Below are 19,855 nucleotides of genomic sequence, written 5' to 3'. Positions count from 1 at the left end.
ACTCCTTCAATGTACTCAGGCTCTGTCATTTGTACTCCTTCTATGTCATAGAAGAGTTTCTGGTGAATAGTTGATTGTGGGGGAATCAACCATAATGTAAAGGAAAGGCTGTTAGCTTATTGAAGATGCTCATTGCTCAACACTCTTGTCACGTGAATGTTTCTTGCTACGTATCCGCCCATGTCTGAATGTAGTGCAGATGTTGCTGCATTCAGGCATGGATTGACTCCTTTGTTGTGAAGCTATAAGTAAAACATGTAATTATTGAATCTTGTGATGGAACTGGGATTATTGATTAAGCAGCTGAAGATGGTTGGACTTCAGACTGCCCTGAGGAACCCCTTCAATGAGGTCCTGGGCTAGAATAATTCGCCTGCACTATCCTCAACCATCTTCCACTAGGTTCAGAGTAAACTTACTATCAAAGTACATATGTCATCGTTTATTCTCTGGGAGCTTTCACAGCAAATAGAATCAATGAAAACCTCACTTGACATATGGGCTAACAACCAATGTGCAAAAGACAACGAACTGCAAATACAAAAGGGGAATGAATGAATGAACAAATAAATAGATAGATAGATAGATAGATAGATAAATAAATAAGCAAGCCAGCCAGCCAGCCAGCCAGCCAGCCGGCCAGCCAGCCAGCCGGCCGTAAATTTCGAGAGCACGAGTTGTTAAAAGTCAGAAAGTTGTGGAATCAGTTTAGTGCTGGGGAAAGTGAAGTTATCTCCTCTGGTTCAAGAGCCTGATGGTTAAGGAGTAATAACTGTTACTGAACCTGGTGGTGTGGACTTGAGGTTCCTGTACCTTTATGCCTGGCTTGACTTCAGTAAAGCTTTTTCTCCCCCTCTTGATCACCACAGACTTCAATTTTGCAGGACTTTTTGAGGCCACACTTATTGCTGGTGTGATACCTTCATCAGTTAACTCATGTTCCTTTTAGAATCCAGTCCTTCCATTATGCTTTGCTTGGACCAAGGTTGTGGTAAGGAGCTGTGGTGCTAGCCAAATCTAAGCAAAGGATTGGTGAACAGTTATTACTGTTAATGCCACTTGATCAAAAACAGAGTGAGTTGGGAATGGGAAGAGAGACCAAGGAAGGATAGTTAACTGCATTGGATTTTTCTGCTTTCTGTAGTTAAAGCACATGAGATTTTAGGTTTCAAAAACAGTACATAAAATATTAAACCATGCAATTGTGATGAACCTTTATGAAAGACTAGTTGGGATGTAGTTGGAGTATTGACCCAGTTCTGTTCAGCACTCTTTAGAAAGGATATGAAGGTCTTCGAGAAAGTGCAGAAATAGGTTTTTAAGGTATTTCTAGGGGCAAATGATCTCTGTTGCATTGTTAAACTGGATTCTCTGTTCTTGGAGCAAAGAAAATTGGAAGTGAATTGATTGAGGTACATGAGGTTTGGGAAGGATAAACAGAATTACAGCTCACATTATTTGATGCATCAATCACCAAGAGGTGCAGATTTCATGGGACAGGTAGAAGGTGGGCACTAAAAAGAAAAAAAAGGGGGCGCAAATGTGGTGGAAGTGAAGTCAGTCGTGTTTAAAAACAAAGCTGGGATTGGCAATTGGAAAATAATTTCCAGGGTATTAGTTGGAAAATGAGATTGACAGAACTGCTACAGACTGGGTGGGCTGACTGTCCACATTCTGCAATAGAACACGTCTGTTATTGAATAAACAAATTACTGCAGTCATGTCATCAGGTTCACTGAAGCTATCTCAAGTGCAAAGTCAGAAAGCATTTCCCTGTATTTGTTTACTAATTGCATTTAATTTTAGTGTGATGGGCACTATAATGCTACTGTAGGACTGAATATGTGTAGTGTTAATATTCCTCTTGTGAGGAGGAATAAAACTTAATAGCATTTTGTTCACCTGAAAGTTAATGATTTTGTTTTACTGTTTTGATACTCCAATTCAGTAGTAGGATATCAGTTGTAGAATAGTAACTGGTCAGCTGATTGTTTCCAGCAGAATCAAAATCAGGGCTATTATCGCTGTCTTATAGGATGTGACGTTTGTTCTTCTGTGGCATCAGTAGAGTTCAAAATAAACCAATAGTCCACATAAAGGAAACAAGCAAATTCTCTGTTCTATTCTTCAGCTGTGCCTTAGGGATACTCCCAATTATTGGAAACATCATCTCAGCATTCACTCTGTCTAGACCTTTCAGTATTCAGTAAGACCCCCTCCCCCCAGCATTCTTCTAAACTCCGACAAGTACAGGCCCAGAGCATCAAACACTCTTCATATATTAACCCTTTCATTGCCAGAATCATTCTCTTACACCTCCTCTGAAGCCTCTCCAATGCCAGCACATTCTTCTTCAGCAAAGTGGACTTAGATGAGAACTACCTACAGATGGAGATGGAAGAAGCGTTCAAAGCATTTCTCGTCATAAACACTCACAAAGGGCTTCATTTTTGGAGTAGCACCTGCACCTGCACTCTCGCAGAAAGCTATAGTGCTACAAGGCTGTTCAGGCACTCATTGTTACCTGGATGACAACATTGTGATTGGTGAGAATGGCAAGTAACATTTCCAAAATCTCAAGACAGTGTTAAAAAGATGAGAAAATTATGGACTTGGCGCACAATGCAAATGTGATTTCCTCAAACCAAGCATCACTGACTGTGGTCACACTATTGACACACAAGGATAACACAAGTGTGCAGTGAAAATTCAAACAGTGGTGGAAGCCCCAATGCCAAAGGACGGGTCTCTGTTGTATCCTTTATAGGATTTGTTAATTACACTAACAGGTTCCTGTTAAATTGGTTGCTGTGCTCCACCCGTTAAACTCATACAGATCGGGAAGAAGTGGCAATGGACCAAGTAGTGTGAGGTGGCTTTCAAAAAGGCAAAGGAAATGGTGACACCAGACACTGTACTCGCACATTATGATCCACATCATCCATTGAAGCTTGCTCTACAATGCCTTCCCTTTTGGAATAGGTGCAGTCATGTCACATGAGTGACGGGAGTGAGCACCACATAGCCTTTGCATCATGATCCCTTACTGCTACAGATAAAAATTATGCACATATTGACAGAGAAGCTTTGTGTTTGGTTTGGGGTGTAACTTGTTTCAATTAGTACCTGTACAGAAAGGGTGTACCACTAACAGCAGCAGCATGAATGCAGAGCTGGCCTCTGTTTCTTGGAAGGCACAATTACAAGATTCAGTTCAAGAAGACAAATGATCGTGGAAATGTTGATGGATTGTTCTGTTTCCTCTTGGAAGAGGAAATAGCTGAAAATTTTACAAAAGAGGGAATTCCTCTTCATGTATTCTCCCTAAAACAATCAAATCTCTCCCTGTTCCAGCAGAGATGATCTGAAGGGAGACCAGAAAAGACCCCACACTGTCTTAGGTCTACATGGCAACTCATAATGGCTGAAATGAGCAGCAGAAACTCCTGTTTCCCCATTTTTTTTTATTATCAGAATTGAGATAATAAATTCTCCTTGGAGCGCGGAGGATGAGAAGTGACCTGATAGAGCTGTATAAGATGATGAGAGGTATTGATCGTGTGGATAGTCAGAGGCTTTTTCTTAGGGCTGAAATGGCTATCACGAGAGGGCACAGTTCTAAGGTGCTGAAAGTAGGTACAGAGTAGATGTCAGGGGTAAGTTTGTAATACAGGGAGTGGTGAATATGTGGAATGGGCTGCCAGCGATAATGGTGGTGGCGGATACGATAAGGTCCTTTAAGAAACTCCTGGATAGGTACATGGAGCTTAGAAAAATAGAGGGCTATGGGTAACCCTAGGTAGTTTCTAAAGTAAGCACACATGTATTGTGCTGTAGTTCTTCTATGTTTCTGTGTTCCTGGGATGAACTTCCTCTTAATGGGAATTGCCTTATGTGAGGATTGTGAGTTGTACTATTCAAGCTGAGAGCTAAAGTGTTGCAGGAGCAACATGCCAGTCATCTAGGTGTGGTCAAAGTGATGGCGTTGACTCAAAGTTTTATCTGGTTCCCTGGGATAGATCAGCAGATTGAGCAGTTCACAATGTACTGTTCAGTGTGCAAACACATGCAGAAGATGTAAGTGTAGTGTCTCTCTATCCCTGGGAATGGTTTGCATTGCTCTGGCAGACAACTCGTGTGGATTCTGCTGGACAGTTTACGGGTAGTAGTGGATGCAACTACAAATAGTTTGGTGAATAGGATTGTCAGGACCACTCCTGGCAGTCCCAGAGTCATCTCCTACAGCCGCCACGGAGGTGGCCCCAGAACCTGCGAATATTTCACAGCCACAAGTCTCACCCGCCAAGCAGAGTAAACATCCCCCAGCTTTTGTCAGGAATGATGTTATCCCACAAGAGTAAGAAATCCTCCATAGTGATTTAATCATTAAGCCTGAATGGGACAATTTAACATTTGCTATGCTGTGGATGTCTATGTAGTAGTTTATATTGTGTATATGCATGGAAAGGGTACTGCAGGTATGTCATCATGAGACTGTAAATGTTTGTCATGATGTCAAATGTTTGAATTTGAGCCAGGCTATAAGGTGATAATATCCCAAGTCAGTGCATGAATTAGTCAAAGTTGGGGATATCTGAACAGGGGCTTAGACAGTTTTCACTTCTAGTCCTTGTATATTGTTTGGGGGATTAGCTGGCTGGTAATGGCATTGGTGGTAGGATGTCTCCAGCTGTATCATGCAACTTCTGGCCATTGTTTCGAGGTAGCCTATTTAGTCAGTATTGGACCTCCATTATCTGCATTTTATCCCCCATCTTCATTTCTCCTTTGGCTGCCTGGTGAATGAACGAATTTGACGGTCAAGTTCCTGCAATAAGCTAGCTTTATATCACAACACTGGAGTCAGTGCACGATGCAGCATGGCATCAACCCTCACAGCCCACCAAGTCTGCATCGAACATCAAATAACCATTTATACTGATCCTTAATTAGTCCTTTCTTTTTATTTCCCACACTCCATATTCCACATCATGACTAACTTCTCCTTCCCTTCATTCTTCTCAGAGGTCAAAAACAAGCAACTATGGAGCCAAAAAGAAGGGAATTTATTAAAAGTTTCCTCTGACCTCCTTTGGCTTTGGAAACAAGTATAAGAGGTCACATGGATTAAATATTATATGAAAGATATTTTATGCATGACCTGATCACTGACTGGCTGGGATTCCTGTTAAAGGCATGACAGCCATTGGCACTGTATTCCAGAAGCTCACTATGCTTTGGAAATGAAGTGCTAAACATCCAATCTATTTCTGCTGTATACATTTTTTCCTTCTTTCTTAAATCCTTCCTTCAAGGTCTGTAAAATTAGAATAAATTTGCAAAAGGCATATTCTGTGCCCTTAAAAATATTTTTGTCAGTGTCCTCTGCTGGAAGGAAAGGATGGGTCATCTCTAGGTTCTGTGCTGACTCCTTGACAGTGAAAGATGCTCATAGCCATTCTACAAAGTACGGACTGAGGTGGCAGCGGTGGTCAAAAGTAGGGGTGAGCACCTTGAAGTGGCATCTGGTGTAGGTTCATTAAGCTCAATCGATTAGATTTTTTCCTTCCCCAGGTCCTGGCATTACTGATGGTGCAGGGAATGCACGAGAATGCCAACTCATCTTTACATGTGCCCCAAAGACTAGATATTAAGGAAAACAGAAGGAAAAGAGCAAAGTGATAGATACAGGGTCAGGACATGAAACATAAGCCCTTGATTGGATCTGCAGAAAGGAGGAAAGCTTTTTTATCGTGATTCATAATTGGGTGACATGTATGCATTACAGCCAATAAAATATTGTGCAAAATGTCACTTGCTGAGGCTTAAGAATTTTTTCATTTCCGCTATTTTGGCCACATGCTTCAGGTCACTGCTACAGTTGTACCTTGAGTCTCCTTTTGTGAGTCTGTGCTTCCATAATGCAGGTATTTTTGTAAATATTTGATCAGGAAATAAAGAGAAGACTATTCAGTTTTCAGTTACAGCTTTTACTTCAGACTTTGCAAATCCATTTCTTCTTTACAGAATACAATTAACAACAGAATCAGTCAGAGTTTCAATTGCCCTCAAAGTTTGTAACACAGAATCTATATTTGCCTTTTCTAGTATGCAAACCAGCTTTACATTTTTCCTTAAAGATTGAACTTTAGTTAAACCATTCCCTGCAGCAAAGTATTCTGACTTACAGTAATCCCCTGTGTGATGACACTCGTCTTAACCTTTCTGTGTGCTCTTTAATGATTTTAAAATCAATGGCTCCTTGACATTAACTTGTCTTTCTTTATTCACAATAAAATGGATTAAATCTCCTTCTGACGTCTGAGCATCTCAAGCCTTTTCTAATAACTGTAATTTTCCACTGCTGGTATAATCCAGCTGAACCTATATTCCATGAGCCATGTAAAGGTTTCATTATTCTTAAGCTGTCTAAACAGTGATTTGTACTTATTTTTTCATTATATCTTTGTAGCTTACTGTCTCAAATCTGTTCAATAAAACTTAAAATTGCTCTGGGCTCTATGTGAATGAATTGACAAATGTGTAACTGCATAATTCCTTGAACACGTATTCAGATTAATAATGCTTTTAATGTGCAAGTGATGGCATAAGTCACTAATGAGAAAATTATAATCGATACCAACTTAATCAGGTTAACCTTAGAGAATGCTTCATTTATTGAAGTATTTCTTTCATCATGATAAAGCAGGATGCCAATAATAAGCTTAATTTCAGTTTCATAATATTATTGTACAAGGAGGAAATAGGAATTTATCCATTTGATTTAAAAGATAGGTTTTTAAAAGAGGAAGAATGGAGTGACAAAAAGATTTAGGAAAACAATATCCTCTTCCTTGGATGCCAGAGGCTTTTCTGACCAGTCTGTCAGAAGAGGTCTTGTTTCCTTGTTTAAAAAAATCTGTTCATATAGACCAGTGTTTCCCAACCTTTTTTAGCCCACCACTCCCCAAAGCATTTTCATACTTGCCAGTGCCCCTCTTAGGCACAACTGACTTTCCAGCCCCCATAGTGTAAAAACATGTCAACCAAATGCTAACATGAAAAAAATGATTCTGCTTTAAATTCTTATTTGTCTTACACGGTACCTGTGCACCGTGCAGCAGCTTCAATATCAATGTGTTCCTTGAGCTTCAAGGTCTTCAGCAAGAGTTGAAATATCTGGTTCAAGTTGTGACAGCAAAAGCCTTAAATCCCCATGCGTAACAATGTCCAAGCAATTTCTGTTTTACTGAGAGTACGTGGTTCACTGCATTGAAGCCTCTTTCAACAAGGTAAGAGGTTGGAAAAGCTATGAAGAACAGTTTGGCTCTTCCCTAAAGACCAGGAAACTTCAATATGACAGCGTAGCCACACACCGGAAAAGCCAGCATGTTTGAAAAGCATTTTTGCTTTGACTTCATTCTGAATTTTGATAATTTCTTCTTGCAAACTCTCTTCATGTTCTTCCACCTTGCCAAAAAATGGGTTAATTACTGAGTCTGGAATTTCCAGATCATTCAAATCCTTGAATAGATTCTGAAAATCCTTCATCAGTGACTGCAGGTGTAAGCAGTACTCTTGCAAATCACTGTCTGTGAAAGGGAGTGCCATACTTTCTATGGCAGGAAACTGTGAGACCATTCTTCTCCCAATGTTTTGCTTATATATTTCTGATAAAAGTGAGCACTCACATTTTTCCTGGATTAAATTGAAATTCTCACCTTGCAGTTTCATATTTAGAATATTAATTTTATCATACAGATCGGCTAGGTATACTACATTTCCATGTAGAAGTATAATCTTGTTTCCCAAGCTCTGGTATCCATTTTGAGAACAGTGGTGTGCACTTCTGATACAGAAGGCATTATTAATCTTTCACCGATTGCATGAGATTTTCCACACTTTGTTATCATTTTGGAAATGTTAGAAGAAACAATGAGACCACTATTAAGATCATTTTTAGCTTTCTTAGCAAATGACTCAAGTTTGCAATACTTTTCAAATCCCCTTTTCCTCTTCTGGAACTGAGTAATACCATGGTAGCCTTTTCATGGTGTATTTTATGGAAGTGTTCTTGCAATCTTGATGGTTTCATGGCTTCATTAGACAGTACTGTATTACAAATAAGACACATAGGCATCGCTGATCAGACAAGAATGGAATAAAACCATGCTGCAGGTATGTAACATTGGATCGATGTACTTTTTGTAGTTTCTGTTTCTTAGCAGGATTAGAAACCACGGCTTCACTGCCTTCAGACTTGTGGAGATTGCGCCATGCATATTTATCCATCATTGACGAGGCTAATTCAAAATAAAAAACAACACATAATGGGAATGCCTATCGAGTGTTGACAACATCAGTGAGTTGACATGGATGGAATGATGGTAGCAGCACGCAAAGGAAAGGGAGGCAAAGACGACAATGACAACAGTGAAAATTACATTGACAAAGGTTCAGATGGAGGCAGAGTTCGTGTTGCTGCTGGAGATGGAGTGAGTGATTTGGAGATGAACTGATGCAGAAGTGTTTCAATACCCGTCCACCTAATCCATTTGCGAATTTGGATTGCTTTAAGTGCCGAGTCGATTTAGTGAGATTGAGAATGGCTTTGGGCCGAGTGGCCCAGACATATCGGGGCACCCGAGTGTGGGTCCCGGAACGTGGCACTACTTGGTACTTGGACAAATTAAAAATTGGCCCAAATAGATTGGAAGCCCGAGTGTTGGATACGGAGATGAGGGTTGGGCTGATTTTGCTCACTCTCGTACGAATGTTCATTCCTTTCTCTGCACTGCTGAATTGATCCAGTTGTTATGCATTTCTGCCCCACTGTTGTGGAAACATGGGACTGAGTCTTGGCTTGGGCGTACGCTGGCTGGTCCTGGAGCAGATCTGGGATTCAGTCTGGTTCAGGATGCTGTTAGCTTGTTTCTTTGGGTGGGGGGGGGGGGGTGTGTGTTAAAACGGCTGCAGTGCTAAGATCAAAAGACTGTGCCTTGTGGGCATCTTGCAATTCTGTACTCCTTCTGACCCACTGCTATATCATCTTAGGATAATATGAATCAAGGATGATCTTCATCCATTTTAGTTTTGTAGGATCTCAGACAGCTGATAAATCATTTCTGGGATCTGCAGACTCTACCACCATGAGGCAGCAGGTGTTTGCAGGTTCATAGGGACTTCATTTGTTATGCCTTGCATTTATTCTGTTGTTATGTTAATTGTAGCCAAGTGCTGCTGCTCTTAGGGTTTGAACTTCTCTGTCCCTTTGAAAACTTTGGCTCCATTTTGAGTGGTTGTAAGTCAGTGAATCACAGAGGATGTAACAGTTTTTCAAAGTTCTTGGAGCACATTTTCTGGAGATTTCTCGCCAAGCTGGAGTTCAAGATGGAGTGCTTGATTCAGGAACTGGTGCCAGATATGGAAACAATGAGATCTGTCCACCAGACACCAGAATTACACCTCTCTCTTCTCCCCATCCCCAATCCAGACATTTGCTGACAACAGATTTTGTTAACCACTATCTACTTACTTGATAACTGTCATTAATTCTGAAGCTTCAAGTTTATTGTCATCTGACTGTATATATGTACTATCAAATGAAACAATGTTCCTCTGGACCATGGTGCACCCACAAAACATATATCACACACAACACCACAAATCAAAATATCATCACAATTAAGTTAATGCAGTACATGTAAACAGCTTGCTGTCAGAGTGACAAGACATCGTTGGCGGCAGAAGTTCTGAATTTAATTTTTTAATGTTAACATAAATTGATTTAGCCTTCTAGAGGATAGCAATTCTGATGGGGTTTCTGCTCCCTACTTTGTTTACACACATCTAACATTAGGATCTGTGTTTATGCTCTGTTCCTTAGACATTTCTAGCTAGATTGATAATGATATACTTTTTGAGGTATAATTGAATGTGTCTCATTTTAGGTACCTGATTAGTGAACTTGTAGCTCACTAATCATAGTTCACTTTGATTACCTCATCTCACAACTGACTTGAAGTTTTTTTTAAGTTATATATCCTTTTGAGACTGAAATTTAATTTGACCTGAGCACTTGTTTCCCAGAGAGTCCTACTCTCAGCAAAACCTGGACATCTGGCCAATTGGCAGAGTACACCACTGGAGGCTGTGCTAACATGTTGTATCTGATGAGCGGAAAGGACATTACCCAAACTGGCAGAATTGGAGAAGCCCAGCCTGTGGGGATTGGAATTGGAGAGGGTTTGCAGAGATTGACCATAATGGGAATGTTAAATGTATGGCATCAGTGACTGTGGTTCATGTGTTAGAGTTAGGTTAGGATGTGAATAAAACTGCCCAGAGAAGCTCTGGAATCCATCTTGTCCGACAATGACAGAAACCTGCATGCGACAGTTCGTAAAGTGGGAGAGCTGTTGCACTGGGGCAATTCCACTCTCTCAACCTCAGGAGTCCATGTCCAGTGGTACAAGTAAGCATCACAACCTGGGTCTTCCTTGTTTGCAGTAGATGACCATGACGTCTTCTATGCCTTGTCACACCCTTTGATGTCCATGGATCGTTGCAGTACTGCCTTCCAACCCATTGGACTTCACTGCAGAGCTCGTCCGCCGGAGCTGACTTTGCATGCTAGGACAGGCATGTCCCTATTTCATGGCGCTATGAGGCTCCCAGCAAGCTTCACCTGGTTTAGCCTGCCTGTTGAAGTGGTATACCAGGGTGTGGCCGCAGTCGCATGTAAGTAGCTACTTGGAGCCTCTGGTGAGAGTTGAGTGTTAGGTGGGGACCAAAGGTGAGTGAGGGTTAGGGTTAGGGTTAGGGTTAACCCTAACCCTAATGCCCTGGAATGGATGTGGCAAGCTCCCCCTGGGCACCCATACTCCCCAGAGCTCTGCAATACTGAAGTTTTTACTGAGGAAAGACTGAGAATTTGAACCCATGATGATGGGAGGAAGGCAGAAATGATGCAGAGGTAAACATAAATGTTTTTTTGCTGAAATGTGCACTCAGGGTGGGCAAAGAATGGAAATTGCACCTCCTTCCTCCACCCTGAAGCAAAGCATCTGGGTATGGATGTATGTATTTTGCACAGATCCCCTTCAAAATTGAGCAAATTTAAATTCTCTGCAGCCAATAATTTGAACATGTTTTGAATCCCATCTGTCTCATGCAATCTAGGTTGGTGTGAAGTTTCTACAAGGACAACTGACTAGTTTTCCAGGGCTCTACTTTAACAGATTTAATATGATTGCAAATTGCCTTTATGTTTTTTTCAAAAATAATTATGCATATCATACTGCCCTGGTTTATGTGTCAAGTAGACAGCTGGGACACAACATCCATGGTTAACCTCGACCAATGGAAGGCCTCGATGGTAGTTATGCTACAAGTCATTTTTTAAATGTAAAAAAACTAAATTAAAATTTAGACTAGATGAATGAATGAATAATCTTTTTCTTATGCAAGCTTTTATCATCAAAATGGACAAGGCAATGAATTACAGACAAAAGAAAATCTACGGATGCTGAAAATCCAAGCAACACGCACAAAATGCTTGAGGAGCTCAGCAGGCCAGGCAGCATTTATGGAAAAGAGTGCAGTCCACGTTTCAGGCTGAGACCCTCGATCAGGACTGGAGAAAAAAAGATGAGAACATCAACTATACTGCCTGGCCTGCTGAGTTCCTGCAGCATTTTGTGTGTGAGGCAATGAATTACTAAAGTCTAGGTAGGTATTGAAACAAGTGTTATTTCTAAACGCAAACACAAGGAAATCTGTAGATGCTGGAAGTTCAAGCAACACACACAAGATGCTGGTGGAACACAGCATCTATAGGAAGAAGTACAGTCGATGTTTCGGGCTGAGACCCTTTGTCAGGACCCTAACGAAGGGTCTCGGCCCAAAACATCAACTGTACTTCTTCCTATAAGTGTTATTTCTAAATCAGTATCCCAGTACAGAAGTGCTTAATATTGTTTATCTGTCAAAAGGGATCAGACTGTGAATTGCTTATGCTGGTTGATTTAACCCAAGCTATCCTGCAGGCAAGCCTCCTCAAATTGGATACTGAAATGGGTGCATGGTTATAATTAGTTTCCTTCGATACTTGCCTTATGCTCTCAGATTCATTGTTAAAGACATCTGCTTGATATTATTTGGTCTTGATTTGAATTTCAGAACAGTGTAGATATGTTACTTGCATATGCTAGTTCTTTCTACATCACCAAGCAACATACAGATGGATATGTGTGACTGGGTGGTGACAGCAATGAGATAACAGGAAGTCTATGTTTATCCTTTGTTAGGTGTAAAATGTGCACTTTAAATTGTTGCCCAGTATTTGTTTTGAAGGGATCATTAGTAGGGTGAACACCAAAGCATCCTGAAAGTTGTATTTCAAAATGAGCTTTATAAAGTTTTCTGGAAGAGTTTATTCATATTAAAATGGAAGGGACTGCAACTGGAAGTAACCTTGTACATGAGTAGATAAGTGCCCTACTTGAGCAGAAAAGGAATGTGTTGTGATTGAGAGAAAGGGACAAGTGGCATTCCCAGGGATCTGTACATGGGCCGCAGCTTTGCTTGGATGAAGTGACCAACATTGTACATTGCAGTTGGTGGAAGATTTCAAATTGAGAGGAACAAGTTGTGTAGATACTGGCAGACTGTTAAATTGCGTAGGCAAATGAGAATCTGAAGTTCATTGTCAAGACTGAGAAATGTTGGAATCCAGAAATCTACCAATCTGTAAATTTTAAAAAAAACTTGCCTCATGGATCTCAAAATTCCCCGTTCACCTTGAACTTGCACTTTAACATTTCCACTCTGGGTAAGATGGTGAGATGTTATCCCCTATCTATGCTTTTCATAACTTTACACTTCTATTAGGGAACCCCTCAACCTTCGTGCTTCAAAACAAATTTGTCCTACCTTTCCTTCTAGTTAACAGTGACTAAAACATACACATTTTAAAATTATGAAAATATTCAATAAGTAAGAGAGAAATTGTTTCCTTTATTCGAAAAACTCATTAGCATCCTGTTTATCTTTGTTTGACCATGCACTGGGCTATATACCTACAAAGCAATCAAGATTTTATTTGAAAAGTGGTCTATTACTTTCTTTAACAAATCACAAAAATGTCTCCAAAACATTAATATTTTGGAAAATTAATGTTTGTAAATTTAAAATCTGCTCTTTTTTTGCTGACACAGAAGACAAAATAAACATCTCAAACAAAAATTACATAAAAAGTCTCAGGTGCCAATGACATTTACACAGTACAGTATTGTAGTTTGAAAGATAACCTAAGGTAAGTAACAAAGGTGGTTAAATGGAATTGTGCCTTAGTTCACTCCAGATGCAATTGTTAGTTCAGCACAAAGGGACTGATGAGTCTCCTCCTGTTCCTGTGTAACTTTAGGGAGCATCACAGACTTTAAAGTACCATAGAACAGTTGTGTGACCTAACTGAAAACAGCTCTATTTGTAAGGTTAAAATTTGTACTCAATTAATCTGATTCATGATTGTACAGTCTGTCAATATCCCAGTATTATGTCTGTTTGAGTGGTCCAATGCATTTGTTAGCACTTTGAGGGGTTATTATTCACCGTGACTGCTTAAGCACTCTACTTCATTTTGCATTCTATGCATTGTGATTTTGTTTTTAAATAGTGAAAAGTTTAAAATTAAAAATCTGTGTTCATTTTCTAATAATAGTTGAAGTAACATAACCCTTCTGAAAAGGTTGGATGATTACACTAGGGAGAGAATGGAATGTTACATTGGTGACATAAAAAGATGCTCAGAAGCACTACTGATCTGTTAGGTTGAAAGTCTTGTTTTGTATATTTATGTTAAAGCTACAGAAAAGATATTCAAAAATGCTTTCTGGAAAAAGAACGTTTTAGCCTTCTAATAGCTTATTGCAATTTGGGTCTTTGTTTGACTGACTCTCTTGAAGTTAATGTTTGTTTTCTTCATGTTAACAGGAAATGACAAATGTTTTGAAAAAAGTGCTGGATTTGACGTATCCGATCACCTCCATGTTCTCAGGATCTGCTTTCAATAGAAGTATTAACAAGATCTTTGAAGACAAGCAGATAGAGGTAGGAGATGGGCCTATCAGTTTTGGAATCAGTTGAAATAAGCTGCATCAATCCAACATGTGCAGATATTCTGAATTTGCACTCTAGCTGCATGCTTTGGAGAAGAGTTGCATGCAGTTCATATCATCTATCTGACCAAGGCCTCTATCTTCCCTGCACAAGCTGCCTTCTACTCTTGCTGATGGTTTTAGATGAAGTAATTGCATCCTCCCTTATCTGTGATTATCTGGCTTTCCCTAAAGTATATTTACTGTCAAGTCTCAACTACTGGTTGACTTTGCTTCTCCGATTGATCATTCTAATCTGTCCACAGCTTGCCCCCATCCTTCAGTCTAACGGAACACACATGATTACTAAGGGCAGAAATTGGATCAAGGAAAGGATTTTGGCTTCCTTGTAACTGAACAGAGGCTGTTACTTATTTTGCAGGACCTTTGGATTCCTTACTTCACTATCACCACAGATATAACAGCATCTGCCATGCGGGTTCATACTGATGGTGAGTGCACCTTGGTAGTTGACCTTCCCTGCCTTAGTAAGGTTTTATTGACCCGTAAGTAAGGCTTACGACTTGAGCAGAGAGGTACTCTTGTAACAAAGTTCTAGACCAAACTTGCTGCACTGAAGAAACTATGCGTTTGGGAAGAATCACCTCGTAGTTTGGGAATCAGTGGCATTAGGCTGGCGGATGCGCCGTCACAGGAAAATCATTTTCATTAAGTTCATTTCAGTTTCTTACAATCTGTAAAACAAAGTGTAACTTGTTATTTCTAAGTGCCTAATCTTTTATGCAACGAAGTGTCTGTCGATCCTCCCTCCCCTACCAGCTCCAGCTTCTCTCCTTTTTGTGAGTACTGACTAACTCAAGCTGTCATAGCTCAGAAACAAAATGTTCAGGTTCCGGACTGCATTATGGACTCTGTCCCAGTATGCGACCATTTGTAGTTTTTATAATTATCACTCTGCCAAGACAGAGTCCATGTTGGCCAGAGATATCTGGATTTAACGCATAGTTTCAAATCACTGCCAAGATGGGTTTTATTTTTTAAGGCAAAGTATTTAATGTATTTGTGTTATATAGTTACTTTTATAGCTTTAACATTCCAAGTCCTCTTTTGTCTTTTGAAATATTTCTAACTTAATTAGTGTTCATAGGAAAATGAAGTTTGCTTTTCGATTTGAAGTTCTTCACTTGCATTATAAATAGATTGTAAACAAATACATATAATGAATAAATTAACATGGAGGAAAATAAGTATAAATGGAAATGAGTCTGGAACAATGCATTCCTTCGGTTTTGTAACTGAACTGTTTTAGATTGCCAAACAGGATGAATCCTGTTCATGTTTGTACGGGTCAGGTCTGTGTCATGTCTAATACTGGTTTAAAATGCTTTTTAGTCTTTGCTTTTCCCCACCCTTCCAGGTGCTTGGTGCTTTAAAAACATTGAGAATAATCAAATTCTTTTCCTGCACAAAATCTTCTACCACGAGCCCCTGTCATACTCTCCCGGAACATTGTTCACCACCCATCCAGATTAAACCATTGGACCAAATGGGCAGAATGGCCTAAATCTGCTTCTGAGTCTGCTCTGCCATTTGTTTATGGCTGATTCCCTCTCAACCCCTTTCTCCTCCCTCCTCCCTGTAACCTTTGAAGCCCTTGATAATCAAGAACCTATCAACCTCTGCTTTAAATATGCCCAATAACTTGGTTTCCACGGCCATCTGTGGCAAGGAATTCCACCAATTCACCACCTTCTGGCTAAAGAAATCCTTCCTCATTTCTGTTCTGAAGGAATGCCACTCTATTCTGATGTTGTGCCCTCTGGTCCTAGATTCTCCTACGATTAGAAGCATCCTATCTGCGTCCACTATCAAGGCCTTTCAATATTCAATTGATTGCAATGAAAGCCCTCTCATTCTTGCAAAGCCAGATGGTACCAGCAGCCAACATGACTAACGGTGACGTCTTGCGGACAGTTCACAAAAGTACTGCTACTTCTTATAGATATACTTCTGCTACTACTCTGTGTGCAATTGGACCCCATAATTTACATTTTTATAATGTGTTTTTGGGTCGACTGAATGATGCGGCACGTTGGCTGTGTCTGAGGAAATTTGGCACGGTTGAGAGCGAGGTTGAGAATAGAGCACGCAGCCTAATGGTGGAGCACAAACCCACGATCAGCTCTGTTACTGGTTGATCTTGCCAGTTAAAGTGTCGAGCAAAATTAACAAGGATGAGTGCTCAAGGCGAGGAGGTGTTCAGCACAGTCCAGCTATGTTTGACTGGTCTTCCCCTCCCTCTTGCTCGCTGCTGCTGGAGGAAGTGCACGAGTCTTTGGTCTTGGGCAAGATTTGATCAGCGCAGTTTGTTGATTGGTCTTGTTTCTGAGGACTCTTCAGTACATGTTATATGTGTTTTTGGTTTCTGGTTACGTTTTATTTTATTGCTTTTTTTGCATAATTCTGATTGGGGCACTTTGATGTGGGCCAGCTCTGCAGCCTGTACTCAGCGAATGATGCAGCATTAAATGAACTGAACTACGCAGAACATTACTAAACTGTTTCAAGGAGTCTGTGGTTAGATGTTTAATATTCTGCGTGTTATTTGCTAATTTTTTTGCTATTTGCTTGATTTGGATTTTTTTCTGTGTGTTGGGTGTTGTGAACAGTTTTGGTCACTGAATTACAGGAAGGATATTAATAAAATTGAAAGAGTGCAGAGAAGGTTTACAAGGATGTTGCCGGGACTTGAGAAACTGAGTTACAGAGAAAGGTTGAATAAGTTAGGACTTTATTCCCTGGAGCGTAGGAGAATGAGGGGTGATTTGATAGGGGTGTATAAAATTATGATGGGTATAGATAGGGTGAATGCAAGTAGGCTTTTTCCACTGAGGCTGGGAAAGAAAAAAACCAGAGGTCATGGGTTAAGGGTGATGGGAGAAAAATTTAAAGGGAACATTGGGGGGGCTTCTTCACACAGAGTGTGGTGGGAATGTGGAATGAGCTGCCAGATAAAGTGGTGAATGCGGATATTTAATGCGGATACTTTTGATATTTAAGAAAAACTTGGACAAGTATATGGATGAGAGGGGTTTGGAGGGATATGGCCTAGGTGCAGGTCAGTTAGACTAAGCAGAAAAATGGTTCGGCACAGCCAAGAATTGCCAAAAGGCCTGTTTCTGTGCTGTAGTGTTCTATGGTTCTATGATGTTTTCTTTGAACAGGTTCCATGGTGTTTCTTTGTTTTGTGGCTGTCTGTGGCAAGGTGTTGTATACTGCATACATACTTTGTATTTTGAATCATTCTTCTAAACTCCAGCAAGTACAGACATGGAACTGTCAAACTCTTCTCATCTGTTGACCCTGTCATTCCTGTGATCATTGTGGTGAACTTCCACTGGGGGCTACCAATGCCAGCACATTCTTTCTTGGATAAGGGGCCCAAAACTACTCACAGTATTCCAAGTGTAGTCTGTCTTATAAAGACTCAACTTAACATCTTTGCTTTAACTTTTTTTGTCCCCTGGAAATGAATACTAACAGTGCATTTATCTTCTTTACTACTTACTGATTCAAGTTAACTTTTGGGAATCCTGCACTAAGATTCCCAAAAGTTAACTTGAATCAGTAAGTAGTAAAGAAGATAAATGCACTGTTCATATTCACTGCACTAAGATTCCCAAGTCTCTTTCCACCTCTGATTTTTTTAATCTTCTCCCTGATCAGCAAATACTTTTATTAATTTAATCAAAGTGCATGGCCTTTTACTTTCCTATGTTATATTCTATCTGCCACGATTTTGCCCATTCTATTAATCTGTCCAGGTTGTTCTGTAGATTCCCTGCTTGCTCACCACTACCTGCTCATGTACCTATCTTTGTATCATCTGTAAATATGACCACAAATCTATCAATTCGGTAATCCAGGCCATTAACAGATATTGCGTAATTAGCAGACCCAGTGGCAATCACTGTGAAACACCACTAGTCACTGACAACCAACGAGAAATGGCCCCCTTTATTCCCTCACTTTGCCTTCTGTCAGTCAGCAAATCTTCTGTGCATGCTAGTATTTTTCTTGTATTACCATGGACTCTTATCTTGTTTAGCAGCCTCATATATGCCACCTTGTCAATGACCTTCAGAAAATACGAGTAACCAGTGTCCATTGATTCTCCCTTGTCAGTCTGGAAATAAATCCAACAGAACCATGCTGACTTGGGCATATTTTATCATGTGCTTCCAAGCCCCTCCCTGAAACCTTTTCCTTCATAATGGGCTCTAAGATCTTGCTAACCACTGAAGTGAGGCTAACTGGCATATAATTTCTTGTCTTTTGTCTCCCTCCCTTCTTAAAGAGTGGAGTGACATTTGTAATTTTTCCATTCCTCTGGAACCATTCTAGTATCTAGTATTTCTTCAAAGATCTCTACCTTTACCTGAAGCTTCCTTATCAAAGCCGTTTCTTATACAACATGCAGTCCAGAAGTCCAGAGTTGCCTTTTGCCTAGTGCCCTTGACATAAGCTGCTCTAAAAAACCATCCTATAGTCATTCTACAAATTCTTTCTCTTGAGACCCAGCACTAGCCTGATTTTCCCTGTCTACCTGCACATTGAAATCATCCATGCCCATTGTAAAAATGCCCTTTTTGTGTGCCTTTTCTTATTTCCTGTTGTAATTTATACCTCACATCCTGGAGACCTGTATGTAACTCTCATCAGGGTCTTTTTACTCTTGCAGTTTCTCAACTCTACCCACAAGCCCTTCTACATCTTCTAATCCTATGCCCCTTCTTTCTAAGGAGTTGATTTCATTTTTTTAACCAACAATGCCACACCATCTCCTATGCCCACCTGCCTGTTGTTTATAGTGCTGTGCATTATGTCATACCTGTTTGTTTCTAACTCCAAAACCATGTGTCTTTGTTCTTGATGTGCACTGTTAGTCTAAGCAAAGACCTATTCAAGATCTGAATGGTTGATCCTTGCTTAGAGTGAGGCTGCTTCACTCCCTCAGATACGGCCTCAGGCACAGGTCTCACCAATCTGCTGTCTTCTCTCACAACCGGGGTGAGCCAGCTCCCCAACGAATTCAGCTCTGTGTTTCCCTCTTTTCCGACTCTCTGATGCTCACTGAATTTGGCATTGTGCAGGCCCTCTTTCGATCACTGCACCTAAGATGTTAACACTCTCTTTTACAGCAATCACTAGAAGTATCATGGTCAGTAAATACACTAAAGTGGTGCTACCAAAACAACCGGATCTAATTCTTGTCCAGGTAATCCAGTCAGTCAGCAGTTGCATAGTTGCCCTGAAAGTCCCAAGGACAGGGAAGATGAACAAGGGAGTTGGCCACAACCTGTGATGTCAGGAGTAAGGCAATCCATTCATGCGTTCCCATTGTACGAATGCCTGTCTGTACATGTGAATGAGTGTTTCAGAGACCAGCAGGATTGACGCACCAGCTGCTGTCATCTTCTGCCACCTGGGGACTAGATTCACGGTCATATTTCCAACTAGTGAACTGTTCGGGTTATGAGAATTTCACTGGAATCAAGCCCTGCTATAACCTCGAGGTGACCTGTATATGAAACATTGACTGAAGAAAGAATTAAATTTAAATCTGATATCATGGATTAATGGTCTAGCAAACTCAGGAAAATAACCTAAATTGCTTCTGGCCATAGTCACATGATAGCCCAGCAAGCATTTTGAGAGGAATAAGAATTTAAGAG

General features: G+C 40.4%; 1 protein-coding gene across 2 annotated transcripts in view; it reads left to right on the top strand.

Moving 5' to 3' along the window:
- The window catches only part of pnpla7b (patatin-like phospholipase domain containing 7b), a 329,041-nt gene that overhangs the window by 254,762 nt on the left and 54,424 nt on the right, over window positions 1–19,855 (top strand). For both annotated transcript variants that reach the window (XM_059994311.1, XM_059994312.1), the window contains exons 28-29: window positions 13,996–14,112; window positions 14,542–14,611. In XM_059994311.1, coding sequence (XP_059850294.1) covers window positions 13,996–14,112; window positions 14,542–14,611 — 187 coding nt within the window. The remainder of the gene's footprint in view (window positions 1–13,995; window positions 14,113–14,541; window positions 14,612–19,855) is intronic.

The sequence above is a fragment of the Hypanus sabinus genome, chromosome 18 (assembly GCF_030144855.1).
Source record: "Hypanus sabinus isolate sHypSab1 chromosome 18, sHypSab1.hap1, whole genome shotgun sequence".
Classification (NCBI taxonomy): domain Eukaryota; kingdom Metazoa; phylum Chordata; class Chondrichthyes; order Myliobatiformes; family Dasyatidae; genus Hypanus; species Hypanus sabinus.
Note: the sequence above shows the minus strand (reverse complement) of the source record. Positions and strands in the feature narration are given on the sequence as shown.